This window comes from Eretmochelys imbricata, chromosome 5, assembly GCF_965152235.1.
Source record: "Eretmochelys imbricata isolate rEreImb1 chromosome 5, rEreImb1.hap1, whole genome shotgun sequence".
Lineage (NCBI taxonomy): Eukaryota > Metazoa > Chordata > Testudines > Cheloniidae > Eretmochelys > Eretmochelys imbricata.
The window spans coordinates 120,707,577-120,726,025 of NC_135576.1; the positions used below are offsets into that span (position 1 = coordinate 120,707,577).

The window sequence follows — 18,449 nt, forward strand, 5'->3', positions numbered from 1 at the left end:
AATACTTTACATTTTAAAATAACCTCTTTTAGTGCTAAAAAACAGCACAACCGAAATTGGAGATAGTGTGACTAAACATAAAACAACCTGCAAAGAATGGCCAGAAACATATGAAAACAAACAAAAAGATTAATGTACACCCTGATACAGAGTACAGAAGCAAACATCAACCAAAACCAGTCATAACTTGGAAAAACAAGACAACACAGGGCTAAAAACCAAGATCTTTTTATTTCACTAGTTAGCATGATTTTGCTATCATTCTGGAGTGACTACTGAACAGGAACTGAAGTAAAATCAAAAGTCCTTGAAACTTTCTTATACAGGAAAAATTCACTAATCCTGAACGCATCACAGCAAATTGGCTAATTTTATCCATATCAGGTTACATTAACCAGATGTTACATTAAACAACATGTGATCTTCATGATTCTCCACAGCTGTAAATTATGACAGAAGTATAGACATGAAATAAATTATAGCTGAAGCTCCTTATTTAAAAAAAACCCACAAACCATTAATGTTGCCCAGTTGATTAGCACACTGCACTTATGTCAATGTTTTATAGGGGCATGTAGTATTCTGTAGGTTATTTGCAGTCATCCATAATACCTCCTGAACACATCTGTTTGGTAACACACATTTAAGTGCAGTTATTCAACTCTAGAACACTTTAAAACTTTTTACTGAAGCTAAACTTACTTTTAATTGATTGAGCTTTCTATTTGGTCATGCAACAGCTGCTTTTTGGTTTTATCTTGTGGGGGATGGGGCTAGTGTTCTCTCACATTCTAAAACAGATTATGGACCTAATTCATTTTCAAATACCAATTTGCTCCTTGAGTAATCCCATTGAAATCAATGGGACCATTCATGGAGTAAAGTTTACTCATTGGAAGGGTATCAGAACACTGTCTGGCCTTAAAAGAATTTTGTTCTTTCATTTGAACTATATATTACTAACTTCAACAACATGCTCCAAGACAGCTGTTATACCAGGTACCCACATTTCTAGGAGGGTTAAAAGCCTTTGGCCTGTACCTAGAGGCTTGGAAATGTCCTTGTGTGTTTTTTCTGACATACACACCTTGGTGAAAGTCCTAAACTGCGCTAAAAGTAATGAAAAAAATCAAGGAATGTCTGAGCGTCTCACTTTCCAACTGTTCATGTAGTCGTTGGTGTAGGGTGTGCAGATACAGTAAATGGCAGTGCAGTATTGATGTAACAAACAGATTCTAGATTCTCTCTCCTTCTGTCTTCCAGGCAAATGGGGGATGAACGCATTACAGAAGAGAGACACTTTCAATCTCTAGGAAAGATGATGCAATCCCCACTCCTGCAGCATCCATGGTAGTCTCATAGGATACTCCTTTGGCCAGTGCAGCTGGAGGTACATGAACTGTGCTGTGGAGATAAGAACTGGTGAGGGAGAAAGGAAAAAAAAATCTAGGTAAACAAATATACAAATAAGAATTCAAGCACAGAACTTACAGGAGAACTAGTTTCTATTTAGAAGATAAACAGGCAAGAAGGTTTCTATACAGCTCTGAAGATGGGAGGCACTATACAAATGCTAAACTTTCCTACTATTGTATAGTATTAGAAGGAGCGTACTCTAAGCGTGGAAATGTCCTGTAAAGAGCACGGCCCTAGTTTAGCCTTGGCACCGACAGAGCTCAGGTACAAACCCAGCTTACAGGAGTGCTGCAGTCTTGCCACTGAACGTCTATGTCCTTATGAGAAGCCCAATGTCAGGAGTGAGTAACAGATGGAGGTGAGGGAAGTACAGGAAATTCTATTAAGCAAATTTGGGCGAATGCATATTTTAAAGTTATTTTTGAAAAAATAAGGTATATATTCTCTATGGCTGTAAAACACCTCAGCGTTCAAGCTCTCTTCCTGAGCCAGATTTGGAAAGCATTTACTGCCAGGGGTGAGAAGTTATTCAGATGAACAGCCCCAGTGAAGTCAATAAGCAGCTTTCAATATGAATTCAAAACCTGGTCCGCTGTCATTCGGTCATTCAGACACCCAAGCCACTCAGCACTTACATGATTATGCTGGCCTACATTAAAAGGGAGCTTTCTCTGGTGTTAGAAGCCACAGAAATAATAACCCAACTGGTGGGATTCCCTCTGACACCATTTCCAGAACCCCTTGTCCAGTTCTGGGAGAACACTTCAGTTCCACTCTGGATTTAGTCACTCAGGTTCCTTTACTTGGCATACAGCAAAGCTATGCTGAGTTGATCAGACTCAAGCATAGGAGATAGGTATACGGGGTACCACACATCCAAATTTACACAAACTCTTCCTTTATGTATATTTACACATCAAATTGCATTTGCAATTCTTTACACCACACACATTTTTGGCTTGGCTTGGTTACTTGCAGCCTGTACAGCATGCTCTGTCCATGTGCTGTTCACATGTTATATTCTGTGTTTATCTTGCCAACAGTCCCTAACATCCAGGTGTTGCTGCTTATTTTAGCTAGCACAGACATCCTCACTCCAACATATTGTTTGTCAAGCCCCTGTTTACAACTTAACCTTCCTACAAATAACCTTCTCAATTACACCCACTAAGAAATGACGCAAGTTACTTATGTCAAGCCAGGCCTACACCAACATCAAATGAAGGCTAGCGACAGAAAAAAAAAATCACACAAAACGCTCATTTGCTATATGAAATTAGCCAGCCCTGGTATGCTTTCACTGCTTCTATTGCTGCACGGACAGCAAAATACAAGGGTTACAGCTGTGGCAGACTCTCTCTGCCTCAAGCTGACCTGCTCCGTCTTAGCAGAGAGGAAGGACCAAGCATTCGACGGCAATTGTTGAAAAAACGATTACCTGCCTTTCGTAACTGTTGTTCTTCGAGATGTGTTGCTCGTGTCCATTCCATTCTAGGTGTCTGCGCGGCCGTCGGAGATTTTTCCCTTAGTGGTCCCCGTAGGGCCAGCTGTGGTGCCCTCTAGCCTGCTGCATTCACACCGCGGTTTATCAGGCACCGCCGACCCACGCCCTCTCAGTTCCTTCTTGCCGACAACCCCAAGAGAGGGGCAGGAGGGTGGGTAATGGAATGGAGATGAGCCACACATCGTGAAGAACAGTTACGAAAGGTAGGTAACCATTTTTCCTTCTTCGAGTGCTTGCTCATGTCGATTCCATTCGAGGTGGTTCGCCAGCCACATCAACGGAGGCGGCCTCGGAGTTCACCGTCACACAGCTTGCAGCACAGCTCTGCCGAAGCCAGCGTCGTCTCCCGCCCACTGGGTCAGCGCGTAGGGCGACGCGAACGTATGGACCGAGGACTAGGTGGCGGCCTCTGGTGCAATGAGCCATCATGATCACTGGCGGGGGCACTGTTGCCAGCTCGTAGCAATGGCAGATGCACGCCGGGAGTCAAGATGAAATTCTCTGGGCAGACACCGCGCAGACCTTCATCCTGTCCACGACAGCAACGAACGATTGCGTTGACTTACGGAACGGCCATATTCTATCGACGCAGAAGGCCAGCGCCCGTCTGACGTCCAGCATATGCAGCCCGCACTCCTCATCTGATGCGTGAGGCTTCGGACAGAGGACCAGTAAGTAAATGTCCTGGTCCGTGTGGAACTGGGAAACAACCTTGGGCAGAAAAGCCGGATGTGGGTGCATCTGGACCTTGTCCTTGTAGAAGACCATATAAGGTGGCTCTGACGTGAGTGCCCTGATCTCGGACACCTGCCGGGCCGACGTTATAGCGACTGAGGAGGACACCTTCCAGGAAAGGAGCAGGAGGGAGCAGGAAGCTAGGGGTTCAAAAGGAGGGCCCATGAGCTTTGACAGCACCAGATTCAGGCCCTACAGGGGAACTGGGTCTCGGGTCGAGGCACTCTAGCCTGTTCAGGAACCACACTGTCCTGGGATGGGCAAAGACTGACTTGCCATGAAACGGAGGGTGGAACACAGAAATGGCAGCCAGGTGTACCTTGACTGAAGACAGCGACAAGCCCTGGAGCTTCAGATGCAGCAAATAGTCCAGGATGTCCTGCAGCGAGGCCTCCTCAGGAAGAACGCTTTTGTCCAAGGTCCAACATGCGAAGCGTTTCCACTTTGCCACCTAGGTGGCCCTGGTGGAAAACTTCCTGCAGCCCAGCAGGACCTGTTGGACTGCCGCGGAGCACTCCCGCTCCGTCCGTGCTTAGCCACGGAGCACCCACGCCGTCAGGTGCAGCAGATTGCTGTGGTTCTGGGATAGCAGATCCAGTGAGAGAGGTAACTGCAGTGGGTTGGCCACTGAAAGACTCAGCAGCATGCCGAACCAGAGCTGGCAAGGCCGCACCGGGGCTATGAAAATGACCAATGCTTTGTCTTGCTTCACCATTAGCAGGACTCTGTGGATAAGCGGCACCGGCGGGAAGGCGAACAGCAGCGTTCCTGACCACAGGATCAGGAAGTCGTCTGACAGGGAACCCTTGTCCCTGCTGTATGGGGAACAGAACATGCCTTGATGCAAACAGGTCCACCTGGGAGGTCCCCCACCGTTGGAAGATCAGGCTGCCCACCTCTGGATGGAGGGACCACTCGTGGTGAGAGGAGAAGGCCCTACTGAGGCGATCTGCCAGGACGTTTCTGGCTCCAGGTAGGTGAGCGGCCACCAGGTGGATGGCGTTCTGCACACAAAGGTCCCAGAGGCTGAGTGCCTCTTGACACAGGGCTGAGGACCTGGTGCCGCCCTGCCTGTTGATATAATACATCGTGGCTGTGTTGTCTGTGAGGATCTGCTCCACCTTGCCTTTCAGGTGGGGGCAAAAACGCCTGGCAGGCCAGGCGCATCACCTTGAGCTCTCTGACATTGATCTGAAAAGTTATGTCTTGCTGCATTCAGTGACCTGGGGGGCTAAGCTCGCCCAGGTGGGCTCCCCAGCCCAGATCGGACATGTCCGAGACCAGGGTGAGCAACAGTGATGGGGACACAAAGGGAACTCCCCGCAGCACTGACTTGGGCTCTAGCCACCAGTTCAAGGATGAGAGGACGCGGTCCGGCACCGTGACCGTTCGGTCCAGGGGGTGCCTGCTGGGAAGGTAGACCGTTGCCAGCAACGTTTGCAGGGGTCATAGATGAAGCCAGGCATGCCTGACCATGTATGTGCATGCTGCCATGTGGCCCATCAGGCGCAGGCAAGTGTGGGCTGTGGTGATCGGATGTCTCTTCATGTGAGCTCACATGGAATCAAGAACCACACCGATAAACTCTATGCACTAGACCGGCGTTAACGTGGACTTTTCTGTGTCTATTAACAGGCCCAGATCATGCAGGTGCAGCGTACCAGATTGAGACCTCTCTGCACCTGTCCCAGAGACCTGCCCTTGATGAGCCAGTCGTCGAGATATGGAAAGATCTGGACCCCCGCGACATCTGAGATAAGCAGCTACCAGTGCCACACATTCCGTGAACATCCTGGGGGCCGAGGACAGGCCAAAAGGTAGCGCCGTGAACTGGAAGTGGTGCCCTGCCACGATGAAACACAGGAACCGTCTGTGTCCTGGGAATATGTATACATGGAAGTAAGCATCCTTTAAGTCGAGAACCGCGTACCAGTCCCCCGGATCCAGAGAGGGGATAATGGAGGCCGGGGAGGTCATTCAGAACTTCAACTTCTTGAGAGACCTGTTGAGGCCATGCAGGTCCAGGATGGATCTGAGACCCCCCTTGGCCTTGGGGATTAGGAAGTATTGGGAGTAGAATCCTCTGCCTTTCATGTCCCGAGGAACTGCCTCTACAGCCCCCAACTGCAGGAGTTTGTCGACCTCCTGGACCAGGAGTTGCTCGTGAGAAGGGTCCCTGAAAAGGGACGGGGAAGCAGGGGGGCGGGAATGAGGGGTACCCAAAAACTGCAGTGTTTCGCCCCAAGCTACTATGTCCAGGACCCAGCGGTCCGAGGTAAGCCGCGACCAGACTGAGCGGTACAGAGGAAAGGCGGTTCAGGAAAGGATGGGCAGGATCTGTCCGGATGACTGGGGCGTCGCTCTCGAACGCACCCTCAAAACGATCGCTTTTAGCCCCCAAGGTTCTTAGCAGGTCCGGGCTGGGCTGGCGAGTGAGAGGAGGTAGGGCGGCGATGGCTAAACCCAGCCGTGTCCCTTCTCCTTGCAGATCCCCGCTGGGCTTGCCAAGGCCGCGATGGGGGCGGAGGCCAGAATGGTTTTCTGGCAGACTGCAGGGTGTGCATACCCAACCAGTGAAGGGTAGCCTGAATGTGCATCTCCTGGGAGAGGCCTGCTGCTTGGAGCCAAGAGCTGCGTCACATAACCACTGCCGATGCGACCACCCTTGCTGCCGAGTCTGCCACATCCCATGCCATTTGCAGGGAGCATCTGGCTACAGCTGTACCTTCCTCTACCAGAGTGCCAAACCCCTGAGCCTGACCCTGAGGAAGGGAGTCCTGGACCTTCTGGAGGCTCTCCCAGAGGTTAAAATTATAGCAGCCCAGCAGGGACTGATGGTTCGCCACCCGGAATTGTAAACTGGCTGTTGAATACATTTTTCTGCCAAATATATCAAGTTTTTTGGCTTCTTTGTTCTTGGGGCAGAGGCGGTGGGGACCCGCTTGTCCTAATCGTTGGCTGCCAACACCACCAGCAAGCCTGGGGGAGAGTGGGTATACAGGTACTCAAAACCTCTGGCCGGCACAAAGTACTTTTTCTCAGCCCATTTCAGGGTGGGCGGGATGGTGGATGGGATCTGCCACAGATCCTTAGCAATCTTAAGGACCCCGTCATGTACAGGTAGGGCAATCTGGGCAGGTGTGGAAGCAGAGACGACATTGAAAAGGATGACCTCCTGCTTCGCCATCTCCTGTACTTCCAGGCCCAAGTTCTCAGCCACCCGCCTGAGAAGGGCTTGATGTTCCTTAAAGTTACCCAGGGGGCTGGCCCTGGAAGGTCCTGCAACCGACTCGTCCAGGGAAGAGGCCGTGGCTGCTGGTGGAGGTGCTGAGGGCTTGGCAGCCGTTGGAGAGGGAGGTTTGGGTGTGGGCACTGGATCCTCCACCCTGACCTCAGAGCGAGCTTCCAGTACTGGGTCCGTGGGGCCGTCAATCTCTGCTCCAAAGTGGCTACTGAAGCGTGCTGCAAAGGGGGCATTGCCATCACCAGAATGCCCCATGCTCCCCAATACAGCCTCTGTGTTGGCCACTGGCCTTGCTGCCACTGCGGTACTGTGGACGGCAGAGAAGTTTCTGGTGCCCAATCCCGTTGTGGAGACTGAGGCGATGGGCTGAACTGGGCCTCCATGCCAGAGGAACCACCCTCCAGCAACCAGGCAGGAGCCGTCAATGCCTGGGTTTGCTTGCTGGTCATGGCTACTGGCGAGCGCCAGGACGTAAGTGGCCAGGAGTACGTGACCAGTGGCTATACTGAGGAGAATGGTCCCAGTGCTGGGGAGATCGGTGTCGGGGGGAATGATGCCACGGAGACCGGTAACACAAGGGGGAGGAGTCCCACAGCGCCGGCAACCCAGACCGACACCTAGAAGCAGATCGGGAAGAGGGAGAACGATGTCAGTCATAATATGGGAAGCGTCAACCCCGCACTGGGGAATAACATCTCAGTGGCCGGGGAGAGAGTTTGGGCAACTGATGACATGGTTGTGACCTGCCACAGGATTGCTTATCCAGCGACTGATGGCTCTCCCCGCCCCTGCAGGGATCTTAACGGCTGGCTTGCCCTCTCGGGGAGCCTTAGCCTGGTCCTGTGCACCGGAGACATCACTGGAGCAGGTGGAGACCTGTGCTCTCTCTGCGTCTGGGCTTGGGATGACGACAGTGTAGGCAGGATCGTGGGTCCCATACCACCCACCAGAGCCAGTGACAGACCTTTAAGAGGGCTAATAGCCCCAGTCGCAGAGGCACGCTCGCGCTGCTCCAGAGAAAGCTGACAGGCAGGCCCGGGTCCTCTACCAGATGACCCCTGGGCCTTCTTGCTCAGTGCCAGCGAGCGCTTCTTCACCTCCGGAGACAGGCTGCGCACGGAGGCCGAAGTACTTGGTGTGGCCTGCGTAGAGGGCTCGGAAGCCGGGCACAGAGTGGACTACAACAGGAGGACCCTGAGGCGAACGTCCGTCTCCTTCTGGGCGCGAGGCCGAAAGTTCTTACAGATCCGGCAATGCGCCTTGATGTGTGACTCGCTCAAGCACTTAAGGCAGCTGTCGTGGGGGTCACTCACAGGCATAGGCCTGCCACAGACAGAGCAGGGCTTAAACCTGGGAGCTCGGGGCATGCCTCATTTGTGGCAAAGTCCTTGCTGGGACCTTAGCTATCGGTCAACTAGCATTTAACAACTACTTAACACTAACAACAATCAAACAGAGGCCCGAAGGCCCGAAGTCCAATGGAAGAAACCGCTAGCTCTTGCCAAGCAAGAGAGGCACTCTGATGATCACCACGGGGGTAAGAAGGAACTGAGAGGGCATGTGCCGGCGGCATCTGATATACCCTGGCATGAGCACGGCAGGCTGGAGGGCACCACAACTGGCCCTACGGGTACCTCTAAGGCAAAAATCTCTGACAGCGCGCCCACCTAGAATGGAATCAACATGAGCAAGCACTCAAAGTAGAAACCTCGTTACTGTGCCCAATCCTAGTGTTTGATTTTCTCCCAGGAGATAGACAATGTAGTAGACAGATACTTACAAAAAGTAGGGATATTTGGTACCCATGAACATGGGGACTGTTATACCCAGAGGTGGGGAGGGTATCCAGGACAGAAGGGATATGGGGTTTCCACTCTCTGTCCCTCTCAGACATTCCTTTGGGAAAGGGCCAGCCTCAACCTCTGCCAGGGGCCTCACGAAAACAGGCTGCTCAGGGAACGTCAGGGGATTCTCCAGCTCCCTTGACCTACTCTGGTCCACTGCCCCGGTGGAGAGACACCTGCTGACTCCTCGTTCTGCCACAACACCGCTTGGGTTGACTCTCTGCTGCAAGTGGCCCTGCTGTCAGAAGGCAGCACAGATCCTGGAAATGATTCTAGCCCAGTTTACCTGGAAGATTGGTTTAGGCCCAACACCCTTTTCCAAAAACATTAAAAAACCTGCAGTGAAGTTCATCATAATGCTTTGCTGCCAAGGGAACGTAGCTATCGCTTTCCTCCTGAAATACTGCCAAGAGCACAGCCAGGCTTTGGAACCTTTGCTGTGGAATTTAGATCACAAGAATCTAATTAAAACGTAGCCAACCCCAAATAATCCCTCTCCCTTCTGCTCCCCATCTCTTTATGAAATGAAACTCTCTCTCATGCCATTCTATTTCTGAATGCCAAATAAGCAGCTTAATTGATCAGAGCGCTGTATCTCACCACACAGAAATCGCCAGCAACTGGCCTCTCATGTGATACATAAGTGAGAAGAATGGCAAATTCCAGAGAGAAAAAGGGTTGGGCAAAGATATATTTAGAGCTACAATTAAATTTTTATTAAGGAGCATTTTATCCATAAACCTCCCCCTGCCCCACAGGATTACAGAACAAAATAATGTGTTTTGCCTTGGAAGAAGGGCAGTTTTAACGCTACTGTATTTGCATGAAAGCCCATCTCCAGCCCATGTTCCAAGCAACCACTTTAACAATCTCCCAAGATTTTACCATAATTTTTGTTCAACCTTTCATTAAAGGCCCACCTCTAATAAGCAACTGAGTTTTACTATTCCTTTGGATGGTTCCTTACAACAAAATCAGGATGTTTTTAATGGTGACGGCTGTAGGTGTACCAATAGGCCATAGGTATGGAAGGGGCAGCAGTGTTTCCATGAAGCATGGCTACTTCATTCTCAGAACAGCACCATTTATCTATCCGCCATTCAGCTGACACCGCTCTGATCTTAATCTTTGATGAGAACTGCTTTCCCATTCCCTCTTCTAGTTAGATGAACCCCCATTTTTGCTGATGCTCCCCGCAAAACTTTGAGGATAAACGGGCTTGGGCTTGTACTTTATCAGCTAGTCCGTTCAATGAAAGGATCTCTCACAGCACAGGGAAGGTGGGGAACTCCTCATGTAGCTTCTTACCCCCTGATAAGCCCTAAACAAAGGAGGCTGGTTGAGAAAGACTGGTTGATAAACAAAATATGTAACCCCTCCCCGCCAAAAGAGCTACAAATTTAAGTTAATAGTTAATGTAACATACCGTGCTGCCAAGAAGGACAAGAACAGTATAAGGCAGATAGCAGTGACTGACCCTAATCCAGTAAGAGTCATATGTTGCAGAGTGGGTGATAAATCTGAAAAGAAAACATCAAACAGTTCAAGACAACAAATACCAAAAATGTCACCATGGTTCAGCAGTGTCTTGTGATTCACTACCTAAATCAAAGTTAAACTCTTACTCTGGATTTATTGCTCCATCAAGCAGTAATTGAGCTGAACATCCAATGGCCAGCAGCCAGCTGAAGAAATTAGATTAATGGTATATTTCTCAAAAGAGATTACATTTTCCTGTCTATTACTTTCCTGCTCTCCACCTCCCCTTTTTTTTAAAGCTTTTGATAGTCAAAGTAAATCAAGATCCTTTTCCTCTAACATCATCATCTGTTTCAGTCAAAGTCATAAGACTAGGGTGGCTCCGGTGCTAATAACCAATCCGTCATCAAATGGCTCAACTCCTCTCTTCCAAATTCTTGCAATCTGGGTACTATTTCCTTTTTTAGGATGGTAACTACAGCAATATGAACACCTCGGAATCACACCTGGGGAGAACAGACTGCTGCAGCATATGAAGAAATCCCTCAAATATTTGTGTTCCTGAGAACTGGGAGAGGAGGGTAAACTAAAAATGGCATGTGTCTGAGGAGAAGAGGAATGAATAATCTGCATATAAATACATAAATGACTGGCCTGTAAAGTTTTCAGTCAGGATAAGAGTAAGCCATTTCCCCATCATGGTATTTCAGAAGAAAGAAGTGTGAAGGAGCGGTCATTTGTTACCAAACTTTTCAGGAGTCAGCTCTGTCCAAATGATGCAAATAACTCTTTGCTCTGACTGCATGAGCCACTTCTTATTTTCTAGACATGCACAAGAAACAACAATATGCACCTCATGAATTATGGCCCTGGTGCTGAAAATACTTAGGTGTAGGAGTAATTTTATGCACATGCGCAGTTCCATTTACTCACATGTGTGACTGCAAGGTCAGGGTCTGCAGTCATAGTGTTTACTTGTAGTCATGGAAAATAACTACCAGTGATAATTTCAGAATCAGGGTTTTAAGATCTTATGTGCAGTATTTGATCAGCCTCCATACATGTTCAATTTTGGTCAGAACTTAAGAAAATACATAAACCTTTACTTCATCACAAACCAGTTTTCATATATAAAAATCAAAAATCCATGGAACAGACTAACACGACAAAAAAAAAATCTTTTCACCCCTGTGTATTATTATATTTTAGTTAAAATCACTACATTCTGATTTGATTCAGACCACTTTTAATTATAAGGCTGGAAGCCTATTTCCATCATTGCTCTAGCACTCTTTATTACAGCAATTTATCGGATGATAATCAAAGCCTCACTAGAAGGCCTCTGCCAGAGAGAAATCTGGTCTAAATAGCCGTGGTTTTATTGAATGTCTAGATCTTCCTCTGTTTTGCAAATGGAATGAAGAAGCACTCCTTAAAGAACTCAGCTTCTCAAAAATTCTCACAGCCTTTCAAGTTGTACAAGATCCAGGAAGGCCATGGAAGACTGACCTATCTAGGGGGAAGTGGAGTCAGAGTGGAAGTACAAGCTCCATTCCCACACCCATCTTCCAATTCTTCTTTGCCCCCTCCCAAAGAGAAAAATCCAGCTGCACGCCAGAGGGTTGTAGCAGTATTCTAGGAGTGGACAGAAGACAGAGATATGAGAAAGGGGTAGTTTTCTGTGGTTGCATAGGTATTTTTAGTATTTAGCAGGAACCAGATTTCCATGTCATGGGAAATTCCACAATTTCAAAAAACTGTCCCCATTGTGAAATAGTAGAAAAAGAAGCCATTCTGAAATTTCCCATGAAACAAAATTTAAAAAAAAAAAAAAAAAGTTTTGGTAGCAGCATTTTGTTTTGATCTTAATCTTTTAAAAATTAATATTTTAATGTAAAAATCTATTAATTTAATTTCAAAAAGTTTGTTTAGAAACAAACAAATAGAAACATTCCAGTCAAAAACGGGACGTTTCAATGTTGCTGAAACACTTCATTTTAGGTTTTTTCCCCTAAACAAAATGTTATCAAAACCAGACAGGTTTTTCTACACATTTTGATTAACACAGAATTTTTCATCAAAAAACCTTTCTGGTGCAAAAGCTTCTGCTACCTCTAGTTATTTTGCAGCTCTTACCAACAGGAAAAATACTCTTTCGAAAAACAGGCAGCCGCCACAGCTGCCATATCCCTGAAGCTGGCTGAGTTTCTGAGAGCCAGAGCTGCAGAGGCTATTGCTGGCCTGCAGAGGATCTTAAGTGTGGCAAGAAAGAATTCCTTCAAGAAGAGAAGGGAGAAAAGGTAAAAGTGTCCAAGACAAAAACAAACAAACAAACATATGATGCCCCTGAAAATACAGTATTTTTAGAAATAGAATAATTGTGAAGGGGCCTGACTAAAAGGAAGAAAATGGAAATTTTATCCTGTCTAAAAATTGGGTTTTAGCAGTGTCACTCCAGCAATGAGAGAAGAGCTCTGTGTAAGCTCAAAAGCTTGTCTCTCTCACCAGCAGAAGTCCAATAAAAGATATTACCTCACCCACTTTGTCTCTCTAATATCCGGGGACCAACATGGCTACAACTCTGCATTCTCCAGCAATAATTCTGTCTTACTAGGTACTGACAGACCAAAACCACCAGTCAGAATTTTTGGGATATTTCTGCCTCTTAGATTCTACTCTACACCAGGCATAAAAGCTTTCATACTTCACAAAATATAGCTTTCCCTGGACAAAGTACACCAGAGAAGAATGAGAATTCCAGAGCTTTAGCGACTCATTTAGTTAAATAATTTGTCTGCATTAAAATTCCCTGATTAATCTTCTACCAAGAAGGCAAGTGAGGAACTCAAATCCTCCTCCCTCAATTTCAGAGCGAGAGAAGGAAGAAACAAGTTTGCTTTGCTTTTCTGAATTCCTTTTACCCAAAGAGATTTCTCGTTTGGAGAATCCAGAGACAAGTAAGTATTCTTTTATTTTCTTTGCTTTTCTCCTTATCAGCACTGGCTGCTTGAGACGCAACAGACAAGAAACAGCCATATCATCAAGTAGCTGGAGGAGGAGGCCTGAATCTCCTCAGGGGAGAGACTGCTTTTACAGGCACTCAAATAACAGGTGATGCCAGTCACCATCTCTCCGTAGCACTTGCTACTAGCCTGCCCTTTCATTCCTGGGAGATAGGACTATGAGGATAATTTCCTTGTTTCATCCTTTAACATAAACTGGAGAAACAGGCCAGTTCGCCAGTAACTGTACTGGAGAAACAGTAATTGAAGGGTTCAGACATTTTGAAGAGCAGAAAATACACTATTTTATGTTTCTTGTTTGGTGTTTTCATTTTCACCCGTTTGTTCAATGCACTAATGTTGTCCAACATAGCCCACCCGTATAGCTGCTGAGAATTCCAGCAATGTTCTCCCCATCTATTGGCCTGAGTAGGAGGTCAGCAGATTGGAGGAGTACAGCAGCTGGAGCAGGCCCATTTGTAAAATGTTTATGGCCTGTCGCGACCCAGTAAATAGTCTGAGGGTGAAGGTCCTGGGGTGGTTTTGGTTGGGCCCTGCCCCCCTCCCCCCAAGCTGGCTGGGCTTAGCTCTCTGCTTCAGGCGATGGAGCCTCCGGGTTGCAGTGCCACGCAGATTTGGCCCCGCCCCCCTGACTGGACCAAATTTGTGTGAGTGGAGTTGTGACCTGGCTCATGGGGTTGCATTGCCACTCACTCAAATTTGGCCTACCTGGACTCCCATCATCATCATGATGGCTGGGCCAAACCTGAGTGGCGCTAGGACCCCAGAGTTTGCAGTGCCTGGAGAAGGGAGGTGAGCCCAGCCAGCCCTGTGGGACAGCAGCTACCACACGACCCTTTGAAACATTCTGGCGACCCAATTTTGGGTCCTAACCCAGAAGTTGAGAAACCCTGATCTAACCTTTGTAATGCTCCACTGGACTTCATTGCTAGCAGGGAATTAAACAAAAGCCACAGAAATTGTTAGTTTTATGCCAAGATATAGCCAGGCAATGCAACGACAACTTCTGTTTTCTCATTAGATGAAAAACTGCCTTACCTTCAATTTGTGCCCAAACTGCACAAGATTGTGTCCTCACCTGGAAGGGAAAACATAACCAGTGTCACTATTTTCCCAGGAGATGTATTTTATCAACAAGCCTACACCATCAGCAAAGGCATTCAGACAAGAAACATTTAAATGTATTACAGTGGGAATGGATTCCTATGGTTTTGCTAGATCACCAAGCTTTCCTGAGAAGGCTCCAGGCTATAAAGATAAGATTAAAGAGAAAGGTTTGAGGAAAGTCTAGCTCTCATCTTTTGGACAGAAAAGAATGGATACCTAAAAACCCTACAGGGCGAGGGCTATAAAGTTGCATGGTTAAGCTTTCAAAAAGTTGGGAAATACCAAAGTTAGCGTTGCATTTGCAGCCTTAACTCTGCCCCCTATTTGCATATACAGATTCCTATACAGTGTTTAATTACATGGTCACTCACTGTGTCTCGAATAATATAGTACACAGTGTTTTCTCCACCCTTGAATACACATTTAGCACCTTAAAATTTTTAAAGAAACTTTAATACAGTACTTACACTAGTTTAATTTTCACAATGATCCAAACTATCATTATGGACAGACTTTTTATAAATTCTTGTTTAATCAGTTTTCCTCTTTTTTGATGTGTTCTCGTTTCTGTTTTCTTTTTCTGCATCTCACACCCTCAAACATACATATACATTTTAAGTATAGTACTGCTCTATGGTGTATACTTAATATGAAGTATGTTATATTGGCATGGTTTAACATGTACTTTACATATAAATGACTTACATGGACTCTGGTATTTACACATATTTTATTGAAGGTTTTAGACAAAAAAGTATACTATTGCAGTGGATAAATGGTATGTTATCATGTAATTAAAGACTAAGTCATGATGCATCTGCACAAAGGGACAATCTTCGTTTGGGGCTTTATTTTGAGCTTCTATACAACCTCAATGATACTTAATATAGTCTTTGCTATGGGATTTTCTAGCTGTTTAAAAGGATAAAAGATAGGGTAAAGAATGAACAAAAACAGACCTACAGGACTTCACTCTGTATGAGGCAACCTCCCCTAATATCATGCACCTAACAAGGTCCCCTGGGATTGAGCCAAGAGATCCCAATGGAGTCCTTGCTTCAGCCTACATACTGCCCTTTTCACTCTGTAGATAAGTTAGTCATGCACACATAGACAGTATAGCCTTCCACAGCTGTGCACTTTCCATGTTTAGGAGAGAAAACACGAGCAATGTACTGCGCATGTGTGCACACCATGAGTTTTTCAAGACCAGTTGTCAGAACAGTTAAAGGCATTTTCCCCTCAATTAGGGTTCCTTATATTCCAAATTTCAACGTTCTACCCCTAGCCATTTTGATGCCTGTGCTACATACTACAAAACACTCTAACTGGAATACCAAATTTACCTCCCTCCCTCGCAGACTTACTGTGGCTTTATTACATATCCACTCCACAAATGCTGAATGATGAAACTGGGGTTGTAGAAGGCTTTATTTATGCTAAAGAAATGAATCCCACATCATTTTAAGCTCCAAGCACTATTATTTTCGAAGTATCTTTCATTTTGGGCCTTGGCAGGTTGAGAGGTATGGAATCCATAAAGCAATCAGTGGAGACTGAAACAGGCACCAGATGGGTTGGAGCTAATTAAATAACACCACTCTCTCACTGAGGAGACATCCAGGGATGGACAATTTGTTCTGCTTAATGGAGGTTTTCATGATAGTGCCAGGCAATCTGTAGCTATTTCCCAAGCCCCCTCTCTCTCCAGAATTCCCACTTCTCACCTGCCAAATTTATCATTAGGAAAAATGGTACTCATCCATTATCTCAGCTTTCCTAGTTCCTTCCCTGATGCTCTCCCAGCATTCCCTGTTGCGGATCAGGCGGCATGACATTTGGCTAGTGTAAGTGGATGTCCCTCACAGTTCCCTCAGTCTTTCGCATTTCACTCAGCTTGTACAGGTGCATACGTTGCAATTTTATTAAAAGCCATTTTCATTTTTTGGTTCTCATTTGTACAATGCTATGGGGCTTGGGTTTCCAAAACTGTAGGAGAATATTTAAAGGTGACCTGCAAAAGGAAAAGAATGGGATTGTACCCTTTTTGGTTACTTTATGATGTATAAAGAAGACGTGAAAGTTCTGTTTTGTGAAACTTCAGGTCATGTATTACCCGGAATACTCTATGGCCTGGTCTACATTAAAAAAATTACCCATTGCTGACATCCGTTGTCAGGAACAAGTAATTTGTCTAGTGTAGACCAGGTGTATGATGCTGAAATGATGACTCCACAAGAACAATAATGTGGAAGTTGAGCAATTTAGGAATTTAGTCACATTATTTAAAATTCTTTGGTCTGGTGTTTGCTTATAACTATTTAATATAAAGTGAGCGCTGTACTCTTTGTACTCTGTGTTGTAATTGAAATCAATATATTTGAAAATGTAGAAAAACATCGACAAATATTCATAATAAATGTCAATTCGTATTTTATTAACAACACTGCGATTAAAACTGCGATTAATCACAAATAATTTTTTTAATCTTGTGATTAATTTTTTAAATCGCTTGACAGCCCTATTTAACTACAATGACTAATAAATAAAGGCTTCCTTCTCCTCAAATGTTGAAAATTCAACAATCCTGCCCCTTCAATAAAGGTATGAGTGTCAATATACACCCTCTCAATAAGTCTTCCCGCAAAACCAGGGGTGCCCAGAGTTGACATCCCCTGTTATTTATAAGGCTAAAATGCAAATAAAACAAAAAACTCCATTAAAGAAGGTCTGGTTATCTTGTAGTGTCACTTGGAAGAACAGAATACCTTAGAGTAAAAGCACTTGACTCAAAAGAAAGAATCATATGTTGATGTTGAGTGACTTTCAGATACTAACACTCCCTATGGCTAAACTATGGCCTCTGTAAATTATAGGCACCTGTAATTACCTACGAATCAGTGGGGTTTGTGCACCCATCCCTTAAGGCAGAAGTTGGCACTAAATCCCTAATCCTTTCCTTTGTTTATATTTCAGCATCCAGAATCGCTTCTGCATTACAATTACTGCAAGCAATTAAAATGTCTACTTCAGGACCTTTCAATTTAAGTTTTATATCATCAACTTCTTGTCTCTGACAATATCATCAGAACAGAACAAAAAGCTAAAAATGTTCCCTGGTTTTCCAATCAAAACTTCTTTCATTCAACAAAGACTCAGAGAAAAGGTTTTTTTTTTTAAAAAATACCCATTACCTTATTCCATTGGCTTATAATTCTCAGTACCACACAGTAATCTTTCCCCTGCTTTAAGGGAGCATTATAGAATGCCCCATAGTAATGTCGGTCTCCAAGAGAGATCAGCATGTTGTCAGCAACATCCTTGGCCAGGAATTCAGCTGCCACATAACCCTCAGTGGCATTGCTAAAGAAAGTCACAGCAGCCAGGGAATCACAAGTAAATGTGCTTTGCAAGGCCAAGGGAAGCACAATCACTTGATAAAAACTAGAATGAAACAGAAAAGCAACCATCAGCATTCATTTGCATGCACTAAACACCAGAGATAAATCATATTTGCATTTAGTTCTTTATATATTTTGGCCCTTTGTTTAATAGTTTTCAAATCACTAACATCCCAGGTGAACTCTTTCCATGTGTGGGTGAAATAGTTCCCTTTATATATGTGCTATTTATTGCCTTTGTATAAAACAGACTATACATGCCTATTATAAGGCTGATTTTCCAAATTGCACACACACAGATTTAACATGATTGCGCATGCTAATTTAGTATTTTCATATGAGAATTGCCAACTATGAATCTCTACAAACTGCCTGTTTGCTCAATTCATCCAACGCACAACTTTCTCCTTGAAGCCAAAGTGGAGCTGAAAGATATTATCAACCTATGAAAAACTATTTGTTCCTGATTTCCCAGAAAGATGCTGTTTCCAGTATCAAGAAAGTGATGAGAGCTCCCATCTATTGGACTTTAATTGGAAACTTGTCCCTTGAGTTCACTAAAAGTTCAGAGTGTGATGTCCTCCCATAAAAAAGAGCAACTCTCAGAGTACATGTACTGTACTGTTGCTACACTATCCTTTGGCTCCTGCACTAGGTTTTCGCTTCCAAATATTTCCTGCTTTACTGTAACGTGAG

At 45.5% G+C, this 18,449-nt stretch overlaps 1 protein-coding gene across 10 annotated transcripts in view; it reads right to left on the reverse strand.

Moving 5' to 3' along the window:
• Nucleotides 1-212: 212 nt before the first annotated feature.
• Nucleotides 213-18,449, reverse strand: part of SUSD1 (sushi domain containing 1) — a 100,201-nt gene continuing 81,964 nt past the window's right edge. For 4 of the 10 annotated variants that reach the window (XM_077817785.1, XM_077817783.1, XM_077817784.1 and 1 more), the window contains 4 exons: nt 17,547-17,796; nt 14,284-14,323; nt 10,170-10,263; nt 213-1,419 (listed from right to left, as the gene is read on the reverse strand). In XM_077817785.1, coding sequence (XP_077673911.1) covers nt 1,284-1,419; nt 10,170-10,263; nt 14,284-14,323; nt 17,547-17,796 — 520 coding nt within the window. In that variant the 3' untranslated portion in view covers nt 213-1,283. Of the gene's footprint in view, nt 1,420-10,169; nt 10,264-10,876; nt 11,045-14,283; nt 14,324-17,546; nt 17,797-18,123; nt 18,179-18,449 lie in introns of those variants that run through there. The other 6 variants (XR_013346236.1, XM_077817782.1, XR_013346238.1 and 3 more) reach the window with 6 other exon arrangements.